Source organism: Engystomops pustulosus, chromosome 10 (assembly GCF_040894005.1).
Source record: "Engystomops pustulosus chromosome 10, aEngPut4.maternal, whole genome shotgun sequence".
NCBI lineage: Eukaryota > Metazoa > Chordata > Amphibia > Anura > Leptodactylidae > Engystomops > Engystomops pustulosus.
In genome coordinates this window covers 34847928-34861865 of record NC_092420.1, presented here as the reverse complement: position 1 = coordinate 34861865, position 13938 = coordinate 34847928, and the positions used below count along the sequence as shown (strand labels likewise).

The following is a 13938-nucleotide window of genomic DNA, read 5'->3' as shown; positions in this document are numbered from 1 at the left end:
TCTCAGAGTTTCTCGGCTCAGACAGTTGGCTTGCACATGGATCACTGGAAACAGCAGAGTTTTTCAGAACCCGGTTGTTAGTGCCGGGTCTGGGCTGTTATGACACTGCCCGACTCCGGCACTTGCGGGACCTGATGTTCTGCAATCTTCTTCTGATGCCCCCATGTAGAATGGAGTAGGAAAGCTAGTACCTCTGATCAGAAAACACAAATTTTTGGGCAGGCACATACACAATGCAAAAAGGATCCAGTAGCTGGCTGACAGCGGAAACAGGAGTCATTAAGCATTACACCCATACGATAGAGCAGTGGTGGCGAACCTATGGCACGGGTGTCAGAGGTGGCACTCGGAGCCATTTCTGTGGGCACTCAGACCATCACCCCAGGACAGAGTTCACATAATAGGACCAAATCCACCAAGTCCCAGGCAACTTTGTCTTTGAAGGTCATCCTGCTGGACCAACCATTTTTCCTCTACAGAAAGACCCTGGAGAGAAGCTACAACGAGAGTCTGAATTTGCTCTCCTTCTTTCAAATGTATTTGTTGCCTCAGGGGGGGCGATACAATTGAAAGATGTGGAAGAACAGGTATCAATAAGTTACTGCTTAAAATGCCATGTTGGCACTTCACAGGAAAATAAGTGGATTTTGGTTGTAGTTTGGGCACTCTGTCTCTAAAAGGTTCGCCATCACTGCGATAGAGTATTGTACCAGCAAGGAAGCCCCTAGCACTCACCACAGTGTCAAAATAGGAAAGCTCAACTTCCCGACAATCATCAGAGAGATCAGGGACGTCACAGTGTAGCAGAGCCTTGTCAGGCTATGGCAGGTAAAGTGAATCTTTCACACAAGACATTAACCTTTTTGTGACTCATGGTAAAAATTTTTACTTTCTGCTATGCAATTTTTTAAATGACGTCATGTCTGGAAAAGCTTTACATATCATGACAATTTATACAGTTTTATTTTTTCAAGGAGACTTTAACTTATAATTTTATCCATTACCATATGTACTGTTGTATAAGCCAAGTTTTTCTGCACAAAAAATGTGCTGCAAAAAAAAAACAAAAAAAACCCACCTCCGTTTATACACAAGTGATATATATATATATATTTTATATTTATTATAAAAACTTACACACTCAACTTGCAGCACTCCTGTTGCTCCCTGCAGCTCATCTTCTGTCTTCTCTCTTTGTGTACCAGCAGGCAGAGGCACATCCATGCGCACTGCTTGTTGTTACATGCAGAGAGAAGACAGAAGAGGAGTCGCGGGGAGCATCAGGGAGTGCTGGAAAGAGAGTATGTAAGTTAATTATTTTTTATACGCCGAGGGGCTGCATGGGGCATTACTTAGGTGTGGGGGGTTGGGGAGGAGAGGCTGTGACCAATTCATTTCCCACCCTAGTTTTCCCAGTTATTTGTGGCAAAATTAGGGACCTTGGCTTATGCGGTACATATTTCTTTCAGGCTATATACTACAGGGGGCAGGCTACGAGGCTGTGACCAATGCATTTCCCACCCAAGGCTTATACTCGAGTCAGTAGGTTTTCACAGTTTTTGGTGGCAAAATTAGATACCTCGGCTTATATTCGGGTTGGCTTATCCTCGAGTGTATACGGTAAGTGCCTATTACCACTTTTAGCAACCCCACTATTTTATTTTTCTCTTCTTTTGCAAGTTTTGCCTTTTTATGGGGTTCTTAGGTGCATTCACAAATAAAAAAAGCGCCATGGATAAAGAATATTGATGTCAATAATAGCAATAAGTATAATAATCATCATCATTACAGATTATGGGGAACATATACAAATAATACATTACATAGTAATGACATTCATATGAAACAATAGGAGTGAGGTGAGAATCAATACAGGAATTCCTAGAACCTATTGAAGTTGCTTTTAAGCTTCCTAAATAGAAGTTTATTATCACAAACAACCCCTGTAGTTGTGTAACATTTAGATGACAACATGCTGGGAACTTTCAGGAATTCAAGTGATTAAACTGAAAAAAGTGAAACATGGTCATTTAGTTTAACTCCTTCAAGACTAGGCCAATTACAGTTTTTCCTCTTAAACTTTTGCCCTTCCACAAATCTTTACTTTTAATTTCAATTTATCTTCAAGAAGTTTGGTTCAGAGTTTAGGATTACCAAAAAATTCTTTTTTACATTTACCATACAGGATATATGTATATATTTATTTGTTCAGATATTTTGAACACAATAATGGCACTTGCATATAATATTAATATTATAATATTAAAATATATATATATATATATATATATTATATATATATATATATATAAAGCCAATCAATGCTCTAGTTGCTTTTCATGTTTTCTTTACTTTTATTTTGCTTATATAGGGTATATATTTGCCAATTTCATAATCATACAATGCATTACAATACTTCTGTGTTGCATTACAGGCAGTCCCCAGGTTACGTACAGGATAGGTCCTGTAGGTTTGTTATTAAGCTGAATTTGTCGGAACTGTATATTTTATAATTGTAACCTCTCCTAAAATTTTTTTGGTCTCTGTGACAATTGGATTTTACAACTTGTTGGTTGTTATAAGAACCAGGAACAGCAATCATTCTTAGGGTTCATTCACAGGCGGTATGCCTCCATGTTCCCACTTTAAGGACTGTACGACCTTCTAATCACTTTTTATTGATTTTTTTTATATTTTTTAAAATGGCAAAAAGTGCAATTTTCGACTTTGGGCGCCATTTTCCGTTACGGGGTTAAATGCAGTGAAAACCTTTTATTACATTTTGATAGAACGGGCATTTTCACAAAATGTATTTTTGATTTTTTCTGTTTAGTTCTAGGGAAAGGGGGGTGATTTGAATTTTTAGGTTTTTTTATTATATTTTTTTTAAAACTTTTTTTAATTTTTACTTTTACCATTTTTCAGACTCCCTAGGGTACTATACCCCTAGGTTGTCCGATTGAGCCTACTATACTGCCATACTACTGTATGACAGTATATGGGGATTTTCCTCCTTATTCATTACAATGTGCAAATCGCACATTGTAATCAATGGATTGAAACGAGACAGCCTCAATAAATGGATTGAAACGATCAGGACCCCATAGATGCCTGAAGGCAGTGTCATTAATATGGAGTCTATGATGTGATCTTAAAGGCACAGTGTTAGCCTATGCATGTGCATAGGCTGACACTGCTAATGCCCTGCAATACATTAGTATTGTAGAGTACTAGCATGTACAAGCAATCAGATGATTGCTTGTTTATGTCCCATGGTGGAAATAGTAAAAAAAAAGTTAAAAAAAAAAAGTTTTTCAATAAAAAATAAAGTAATAAATCAATAAAAATGCCCACAAGCCCCATAGCATATAATGCACAAAATCTAAAGTCTAAATCATAACACAAACCCCACATATACAGTATCACCGCGTCTGTAAAAAAAAACTCGCCAAAAATTTATGATTTTTACCTATTGAATCCCACAAAAAAATGCAATAAATAGTGATAAAAAACATATGTACTCCAGAATGATACTGTTGAAAAGTACAACATGTCCCGCATGTCCTCCATAGCCAAAAAAAGTAAAAATGTTATGCCACTTGGAAGACGGCAATGCAAAAATCAAAGAATTTTCCCACATTAGGGTTGTATATGGCAAATTTAGTAAGACGTAAGAAAAAATATTCAAGTCTGGTATCCCAGTAATCATATAGACCCATAGAATAAAGATAACATGATTATTAGGTTATACAGTGAACACCAAAGAAAAAAAAAATCCAGTACAGAATTAATGCTTTTCTACTCCTGCCCTCAAAAAATAAGTTCCTAAATGTTCAACAATAGGGGATGCCAACACCAAAATGGTAACACTGGAAAAAGCATCAAAAAAATGCCGCCAAATGGCCCCAATAATGAAAAAGCTAAAATTTAATAGGCTACAAAAAGGGGCCAATGTGGAACCTAAAATCCTGGCAGTTGCAGGGCGCTCCTTCCCTCCTGTGCCTTGCTGTGCTCGCATAAAACAAGTAACGGCCACATGTGGGGGGTCTCTGTACTCAGGAGAAATTGCATAACATATTGTAAGAGGTCTTTTCTCTTTTTATCTTTAGGAAATGTGTAAATTTTATGGCTAAATGAATGCATAACCAACACAATTTGACCATTCTAAATTTCACCTCCATTTTAATGTAAGTACCATGAAGATCTCAAGGGGTTAACAATCTTCCTAAAAGGGTTTTTTGATGATAAGTATGTAAAATGACATAATCAGTAGTGACACCGGCGCTTCATAGTGCGCGCCTGCTGGCAGGTCGCATGGATGCGACTCTGCCGGCTAGAGAAGAAAGAAGACAGAAGCCGCCACCGTGGATCGCGAGCCGTGCCGAGGGTGAGTATTAAAGGAAACCTACCACTTGAAGAAGTGGCAGGTTTCAGATGGAAATACCGAGCACCAGCTCAGGCCGGAGCTTATTTTTGTTAGTGTTTTAAACCGCTGTATCGCGGTTTAAAACACTTTTTAAAACTTTATAGCCGGCGCATGGAGGTACGCGCTCGGCGCTTACCATGCGCGCGGCTACATAGGAAGTGAAGGAGAGCCGCGCGCATGGTAAGCGCCGCGCGCGTACCTCCCTGTGCCGGCTATAAAGTTTAAAAAGTGTTTTAAACCGCAATACAGCGGTTTAAAACACTAACAAAAATACGCTCCGGCACCAGCTCACCCTGAGCTGGTGCTCGGTATTTCCATCTGAAACCTGCCACTTCAAGTGGTAGGTTTCCTTTAAGTTGTTAATTTTTAATGCGCTTAGCAGGGGGCTGGCTGTATACTACTTGGAGCTGGCTGTATACTACTTGGAGCTGGCTGGCTGTATACTACACCCTCGGCTTATACTAGAGTCAATAAGTTTTCCCACTTTCTGGTGGTAAAATTAGGGGTCTTGGCTTATACTAGGGTCGTCTTATACTCTAGTATATACGGTAAAGTAGACATATGGGAAATGTTATTCAGTAACTTATTTAGGTGATAAATCTATCAGCCTGAAAATGCAATGATTTCAAATTTCGAAAATTCATAATTTTTTCTTTTTTTTGTAAAAAAATGCAAAACTTATGAGCCAACATTTACCACTAAAATGAAGTACAACATGTGAGGAGAAAACAATCTCAGAATGGTTTTGATAAGTAACAGTGTTCAAAAGTTATAACCATATAAAGCGACGCAAGTCAGAATCCAAAAAATGGGGCTGAGCCTTGAGCTATAAACTGCCTACGTCCTTAAGGAGTTAAAGAGGGAAAAAAAATTCTACAAAAGAAACCATAATAAACTGCTGCCATCTGGTGGTGATGCTGTAATAATACAATAAGTTCATGTGCAACATGGAGCTGACAAGTCTTGTTTCTGGACAATTGTAAATGAGAATATTTGATTAGAAATGCATTACAATCATCATACACATAACCTTACAAGTATTCTGTGTGTATTGTTAACATACGTACCTTTTCTTCTAATGTTTTAAACTCCAACTCAAATGACAGAAAATGGCAACAACCCACCAGCTTGTGGTTAAAAATGGTTCCTTCCTCAGCTGCACAAAAAAAACAAAAGAACATGTTATTTTACGTGTAAGTTTATATTAGAGGGGTATTCCAGGCCATTCGAGCAATGACCAATCCATAGGAAAGAACTTTAGTAGATGGTTGAAGAAGCTGTGATAGCTTGCACCAGAGCGGATCAGCTGAGAGCAGTGGTGACAGCGTGGTGACCACATCAACTGGAAGAAATCACCGAAGAGCTTTCTTGGTAAAACACCCGAGACTATAATGTTGAAAAGGGTTTCACTGGAGTAGTCAGTGGAAGGATAAAATGTAACTTTTAATGAAAACAATTAAAAAGACCCCAATGTGTCAACAAAAAGTTACTTGTGAGGGTGTCTGATGCGTAGTGAGACACTCATTCGAGCGGAGTATACACTGAGCTTTGTACGCTGTGTATGTCTAGAGACATGGCGAACGTGCAGTGCGAGCTCACTTAAATTAATCATGGGCAAGACGTTAGGGTTAAACAGGGGCAGCTTATGTTAGGTTGCCAGACGGACCGTCGTTGATATGGTATTTTACATCCTGAAACCATCTGCCCACAGATCAACTCTGACGTGCTACAAGCAACTAAGTCTCATATCTCATCATCTCAAGCTCTATGCGTTTTGCCCAGGGTGCATGGGCTCATCAGGAGACATAGAGCGATGACGCTAAACTGTGGTGTAATTTCCCTATAACACATACAGAACAAGACGCACAAAACGGACATACAGGCGGTCCCCTACTTAAGGACACCCGACTTACAGACAACCCATAGTTACAGACAGACCCCTCTGACCTCTGGTGAAGCTCTCTGGATGCTTTACTATAGTCCCAGATTGCAATATTCAGCTGTAAGGCGTCTGTAATGAAGCTTTATTGATAATCCTTGGTCCCATTACAGCAAAAAATGTTTAAACTCCGATTGTCACTGGGACCAAAATTGTCCGGATCTACAATTATAAACTATACAGTTTCGACTTACATACACATTCAACTTAAGAACAAACCTCCGGACCCTATCTTGTACGTAACCCGGGGACTGCCTGTAGAGAGAAGGCCGGCGTCCTGATGGTGGGCGCTGGTGTGCGTTAGTCGTAGCCACTGGAAGATATATTCAGCATGCTCCGCCTCTTGGGCTAGGTGAGAGGTCAGACATTGGTTGGTGCAGCCAAGTGCCAACCTTCCAGGGGGAGCTAGGCGTGAGCTGGTCCGCCCATACATCGCTGTGGAAGCCAATTCCAGCAGTGGGCAGAGACAGCTACCTTTACAGCCACGCCCCTTGTATGCCGACGGACGAGGTGGACCGAGACTTACTGAATACGACAGAGTAAGTATACTGCGACATAGTCTAGTGTTAACGGAAACCCACCCGGACGAGAATGGTGAGTGTCTCTCTATACATCAGACACTCTCACAATTAACTTCTAGTTGACACATTGGGGTCTTTTTAATTGTAAAGGAACAAGTGTGTTTATCTCGTACAGGCAGTCCCTGGGTTACGTAGAAGATAGGGTGCATCGGTTTGTTCTTAAGTTGAATTTGTATGCAAGTCGAAACTGTATATTTTATAATTGTAACTCCAGACAAAAATTTCTTTTGGCCCCAGTGATTTTCAAAATTTTAGCTGCAATGGGAGCAGGGATTATCAATAAAACTTGATTACAGACACCTTACAGCTGATCATTGAGGCCAGGGACTGAAGTAAAGCATTCAGAGAGCTTCACCAGATGTCACAGTGGGCAGAGGGGTCTGTCTTTAACTAGGGGTTGTCTGTAAGTTGGGTGTCCTTAAGTAGGGGACCGCCTGTATAAAAGAAGTCTGCAGTGAAAACATACAGCCAATGCACTATAGACGGTGCCCTCTGGTTGTAATGACTCAGACCGCAGTGTACTGGTACCATAACTATCTGCTGATCACACTAAGGACTAATACAATAAATAGATCATTAGTAGTTAAACACTTTGACACACGTTTAAACTTTTCAAGCATATAGAAATACAGATGCAATTTGAATTTGCAATGTTAACATAGTGTTAACGTTCTGCCCTGTCCTGCATTTTGGTCATCACTGCCATTTTTACACACATTAACACAAGAGATAGTTGATGGTATTTATCATTCATTGTGTATACTCATTTCCAAAAATGTATAATGCAAATTAGGCATCATCTTGGTACATTCATACACTGCTCCATTAATACCCTACATCAAGATAATAGAGAGAACGTTCGTGAATACACCATCCAGCAGCTTCTTGGTCAGAAAACACTCTATGAATAGTTCTCTGCAGTTTGTACTGTTTGTATAAGAACCAGCTAAGGTTGTAGAGTAAAAGCAATTTAGAATTTTAAATAGCTTGAAGGAAAAAGTTTTTTGAGCCCATAACAATTGCAATGCAATAGAATCGACTTACATTTACTTTCTGTTTTCTTTAAGTATTTTGTGAGCTCAATCCCGTTGACTGTATTAAAGAAACGGATCTCTTGTTCACGATGCACAAGATTTGTCTGTATAGTTCTCATGTTAGGATCATCACTGATGTTTTTCCCATAAAATGACTCTCTAAATAAGGAGGAAACACAAACATGAAGGAGATTGTATCTTAAGACAATGTCTACTGATGGTTAACCTTAAAGAAAATCTACCAACAGAATCTTGTAACATAAAGCATTGTCCCTTACAAGTTGCTGTGGTCACCCACAGTCTGCATCTGCTCCTACAATTTGTTTTTATGGTCTTTATGTTGTAGCTTCACAGGCTGTTACAATGAGCACAGCAGTATTCCTTCCCCTTCACTTTGTGCTGCTGCTCGATTACACAGGCAGAGGGAGGACAAGAGAGAACAGGGTGGGTGAGACATGTTCTGCTCATGATAACAGCCTTTAAATCTGCAGTACTGAGGGACTCTGTTAACAACCCAAAAGGCCTTCAGGAACATTGGAAGGAAGGAGGCCATGGACAACAAATAGAAGATGATTACCAGAGTCATGGTACCTGGATGTATGAGTTAGTGTCCCTGGTTTATCACATTAAATTTTGATGGTAGATTTTTTTTAAAATTTGACACAAAAAGTATGCTTATAGGTACTCAAGAACTTGGGTAAAGGGGCATCAGATGTGACACTCTGCCTGAAGCCTCTAAGCTTGGCTCATCTCAGGCAAATATGACTGCTTATTTTTACATGAATTTGAAGGAGATTTTTGCTTATAGATAAGCAGGCGAGATGTCACAAGAGGGGAATTGTAGAAAGGACTTTTCATACCCTACCTGAGGGGGCTAGTAGATTAATGGGGTAAAATCTGTTGAAAGAGTCTTTTTAAAGGTTAAGGTTACAAAACAGTCGTATTCTCTAAGATGCAAATCATGTGCAGGGTAAATAAATGTTTTAGATTGAAATGCTACTCCAATGGGAGAGATTAGTGATCTATAGCACTTTAGTGTATGGCTAACATCTCATACCTCCTAACATATGTAAAACGTTCAAGCAATTAAAGTGGTAGCACTTCTTTTTAAAGGTAAGATAAAAACACTATTGTTACTAACAATCCCTGGTTGATGTTGGTACTGGACAGAAAGACAATCTCTCTTTGATTTTCTTTATATTGTTCTTGCAGCTCTTCAAGTTCTTGCTTAAGCGAAGTAATAGCATCTTCACACCTCTCAATAAGGTTTTCCTCCATCTTTGGCATGCTACAAAAAAAAAGTCACATTGACAACTGTACAAGCATTATAGATGCAGTTTCACACACTGGAAAATGTCTTAGACGGATTACTATGTATGCAACATTCCCTGTTGGATACAGTTGCAGGGTCCTGTCTATAACAGAGATGACTTTTAGGAATGGTGCCAGGGAAAGGGACATAACAAAGAAGAGGTGTGTATCAGCATTGGTGTCCATTGATGTCTATGGCACCCGGTCACAGTGTGGTGAGCACACGTTGTCTCACCGCACCTATATTTTGTCATGTTACAGCGCTGGCGCTTCTCTGTGGAGAGGGAAGAACAGTGAACAGTGCTCATCCCTCCTTCTCTCCAGCTCTGACGTGTTTTGTGTAAATGTACCCTAGATAATGCCTCATGGATCTCATCTATAGATGTCTCATTTCTACCTACCTATCGATCTCGCTTTTCTATCTATGTACCTATCGATCCACCTCTGGATCTCTCCTTTCTATCTGCCTAGCTATATTTCTCTACACCTCACATTTATCTATAATCCATTACCTATTTATATATTAACTATTTCGATCTATATATCTCTATTTTTTCGTCTTAAGAAAAACTGTAAAGGAGTATCTCATACACACACAGGCTGCAGGGGGTGACAGCACCAGGAGTGTCCCATCATTATACAGGCTGTCATTTATGTGTATAGGAGTATCTCATACATACAGTCTGTAGGGGGCACCTGTAGTACCAGGAAGTACATAAAGGCATCCTGCACCAAAAGTGTTAAAGGCTCATTATACAGACTGTCAGTTCTGCATATAGGAGTATCTCATACACAGGGACACGGGCACCAGCACCAGGAGTGTCACGTCATTATACAGGATGTCAGTTCTGTATATAGGAGTATCTCATACACAGGGACACGGGCACCAGCACCAGGAGTGTCACGTCATTATACAGGATGTCAGTTCTGTATATAGGAGTATCTCATACACACACAGGCTGCAGGGGGTGTGGCCGCCAGCACCAGGAGTGTCACATCATTATACAGGCTGTCAGTTAAGCACTGTGGATGTGCCTCCCACTCATGAATAAGCAGGACTGCTTAATATGATAATGACTTGAGTGGGGCCATCTCAGGCCATTTGCATACATTTTTAGGACCTGATAGTTTGAGTTTACAGGCATGTAGAGGGACAATGAAGGGATAGGGACAATGCATTCTAATGGCATATTACGATAATATATTTAGTGTTGGGGGATTAGAGATGAGCAAATTTATCAAAATTCGATTCGACCGGGTTCTCCGAGTTTTCAGAGAAAATTCAATTCAAACCGAGTCGAATCACGGCATGTGACGTAACGGTATGTCACATTCTGGGTGCATGGAGAGGATTCACGGGCTGAGCCCTCTCCATAGCCGGTAAGTCTTTGCTGCAAAGACTTACCGGTAACACTGACGATCGGTGCTAGCATCTATCAAGGGTGTTTACCCTCCGATGGTCGCCGGCTTCCAAAATGATGCAGAGGATCGTTGCTCCCCGTGACGTCGTCGGGGAGTGGCGATCCGTCGCCATGACAGCCTCGGGTATTCATTACAATGTGGGATCAAAAAAAATTCAATAAAAAGTGATCAAAAAGACGCACAGTCTTTAAAATGATAGCAATGAAAAAGTCGTCAAAAGTCGCAAAAAATGACACCACCCACATTTTTGTACAGGACAAAACATTTTTGGACAGGAGGTTTTAATTTTTGTAAATGTATGAAAACATAAAACCCTATACAAATGTGGTATCCCTACCACCATACAGTGAGGGACACTACCCCCCCCCCCCATACAGTGAGGGACACTACCCCCCCTACCCATAAAGTGAGGGACACTATCCCCCCTACCCATACAGTGAGGGACACTACCCCCCCTACCCATACAGTGAGGGACACTACCCCCCCTACCCATACAGTGAGGGACACTACCCCCCCTACCCATACAGTGAGGGACACTACCCCCCCTACCCATACAGTGAGGGACACTATCCCCCCTACCCATACAGTGAGGGACACTATCCCCCCTACCCATACAGTGAGGGACACTAACCCCCCCCCCCCTACTGATGCTGTGAGGGACACTAACCCCCCCCTACCCATACAGTGAGGGACACTACCCCCCCCCCCCCCAATACAGTGAATCATACAGCCATACAGTGAATCATACAGCCATACAGTGAAGAATACACTGGGCGGAATAATAAAGGGCGGAAAAAAAAAATTTGAAATTCGTTCCCACGAATCGCTGTTGACTTCGGATTCGTGACGAATCAAAGTTTTCCTGAAATTCTAAACAAATTTAGAATCGTTAGAACCGATTTGCCCATCTTTAGTTATGATAATTAGGCATCATCCGTTATAAAAAATTTTTATGAAAAAAAGTACTGCAAGCTGTACTGGAAGAATAATGGATGGCAAAATAGCATTGATTTCAATGGGATTTCTAACGAATTCATTCAATTTCCGTTCTTTACTTTTTAAAGTGAAAGCTAGAAACGGAAATCTGAATGGTAGTGTGAACTTATATAGGACTTTAAGTTTCTGGGGACTGAGGTGGCAAGAGATGAGACATCCCCTTTTCTTTAGTTCACTAAACCACAAACAACACAATAACATATGTACAGACATCATAGATTCCTGAACAGGCAATTTCTTGTAAAAATGCTTGAAAAAAAATCTTGTACATATCAATACATATAAGATTTCTCTTCCTCAGCCAATCAGCAAAATATTTCTTCAATGCAGCAGCTCACAGTCATTTCCTTCTACTGTGACCTCAAGGTGCAGTAGTGTTACAGATGAGCAATATATTCTGTAGTGTTGCTGTACAGGTAGTAGCCGGATTACCTGCTAGATAGGTTCTTTAGGTTAGTACTTAAGTTGTAAATTGGAACTGGTATATTTTATTATTTTAACAACATTTCTTTTTTTGTCCCGGTCATGGGAATAAGGATTATCAAAGCTTGCAGACGCATTACAGCTGATCATTGCAGTCTGGGACTATAGTAAAGCATCCAGAGAGCCTCACCAGAGGTCACAGTGGGCAGAGGGGTGCTTCTGTAAGTAGGGCTGGTCTGTAAATCGGGTGTCCATAAGTTGGAGACCTTTACACAGTAGGAGCTAAATCCCAAAATTCTGGAACAAAATGTAAGAACTAATGTTCCAGACAGAAAATTACTTCCAAATATACAAATCACCATTTTTCCACACATTGATCAAAAGGTTTTATGGTCCTCAAAACAGTAGCAATGGAAACAGATTACAGGCGGTCCCCTACTTAAGGACACCCCACTTACAGACAACCCATAGTTACAGACAGACCCCTCTGACCTCTGGTGAAGCTTTCTGAATGCTTTAATATTGTCCCAGATTGCAATAATCAGTTGTAAGGTGTCTGTAATGAAGCTTTATTGATAATCCTTGGTCCCATTACAGCAAAATATGTTTAAACTTCAATTGTCACAGGGCCAAAAAATTTTTTGTCTGGATCTACAATTATAAAATATATAGTTTCGACTTACATACAAATTCAACTTAAGAACAAACCTCCGGACCCTATCTTGTATGTAACCCGGGGACTGCCTGTATCCAACAAAAAAAATTACACCAAACACATGTCCACGAAGTATGAACAATGTATTGGAGACTATGGAGAAACAAATAAATGTTTCTGTACAAAAGATTTTAATCTTTTAGAATGATAACTACATAAATTTGGTATCCATGTGATCGTATCGTATGTCAACAGAGGCCACAAGAAAATGGCACAAATGTGTTTTTTTCCATGCAAAATAGCTACATTTGGAAATCTGCAATGGATATTAAAAGGCCCCACTAAGAAGTACATTGTCACATAGCTCTATGTATAAAATATGGATTTTGAAAAGAGGGGAGAAAAAACTCAATTGCTAAATAACGGTGGCATTTGGGTTAATGAGAGGGCAAAACATGGAGTGGAAGAAATCTCATCTACTCTACATCTACTCTCTCTTCTCTACAATTCTCTTAAGAATCCTGGTATATGCCGCTTGTCCTTGTCCAAAAAGCAGCAGAATTTTTACAAACCCTGCTTGAAATTACCGTTCCTGTCACTGTGCCAACAAAGGACAGAAATAGACAAATAGCAATAGATATAAAAAGAATATCAGATATATTGGCATGCTCAGTTACTTGTACTGTACACTGCAATACAAGTGTATTGCAGTTTAAAGAGAACCTGTCACCAGGAGACCCATTTTTAGCACTCCCCCAGTCCCCACAGAGCATAGTACATACACTGCCAAAGTGTTTTTGTATAAAAAATTGGTTTTACAGAAAAAAAGATATGTTATATTGTACCTTTCATTAGCATGTGCTGTGTGACTAGGCAGTCGTCCACTGGGAGGGGCTGGAAAGGAGCAGTCCCCCCTTGGGAAACAGCTTCTCCATGTGACCTTTTCAAATATATGAAAACACCCATCAATGGTCTTAGCGACGCCCCCTGCTCCTCTACAGCCAATCCCGAGTGAGGGGAGTTATTCATATATTTGAAAAGGTCACATGTTTCCCAAGGGTGGGGGGGAACTGCTCCTTTCCAGCCCCTCCCAATTGGCAACTGCCTAGTCACACAGCAGATGCTAATGAGAGGTATGAGAGGACATATCT

At 40.3% G+C, this 13938-nt stretch overlaps 1 protein-coding gene across 8 annotated transcripts in view; it reads right to left on the bottom strand.

Moving 5' to 3' along the window:
• CENPP (centromere protein P) overlaps window positions 1-13938 on the bottom strand; it is a 169710-nt gene that overhangs the window by 154789 nt on the left and 983 nt on the right. For 7 of the 8 annotated variants that reach the window (XR_011850380.1, XM_072128263.1, XM_072128264.1 and 4 more), the window contains exons 2-4: window positions 9122-9268; window positions 7991-8139; window positions 5494-5582 (exon numbers count right to left, since the gene is read on the bottom strand). Coding sequence is in view for 7 of the 8 variants with exons in the window: in XM_072128262.1 (XP_071984363.1) it covers window positions 5494-5582; window positions 7991-8139; window positions 9122-9268 (385 nt within the window). In the remaining variant the exon portion in view is untranslated. Of the gene's footprint in view, window positions 1-5493; window positions 5583-7990; window positions 8140-9121; window positions 9269-13632; window positions 13657-13938 lie in introns of those variants that run through there. The other variant, XM_072128267.1, reaches the window with a different exon arrangement.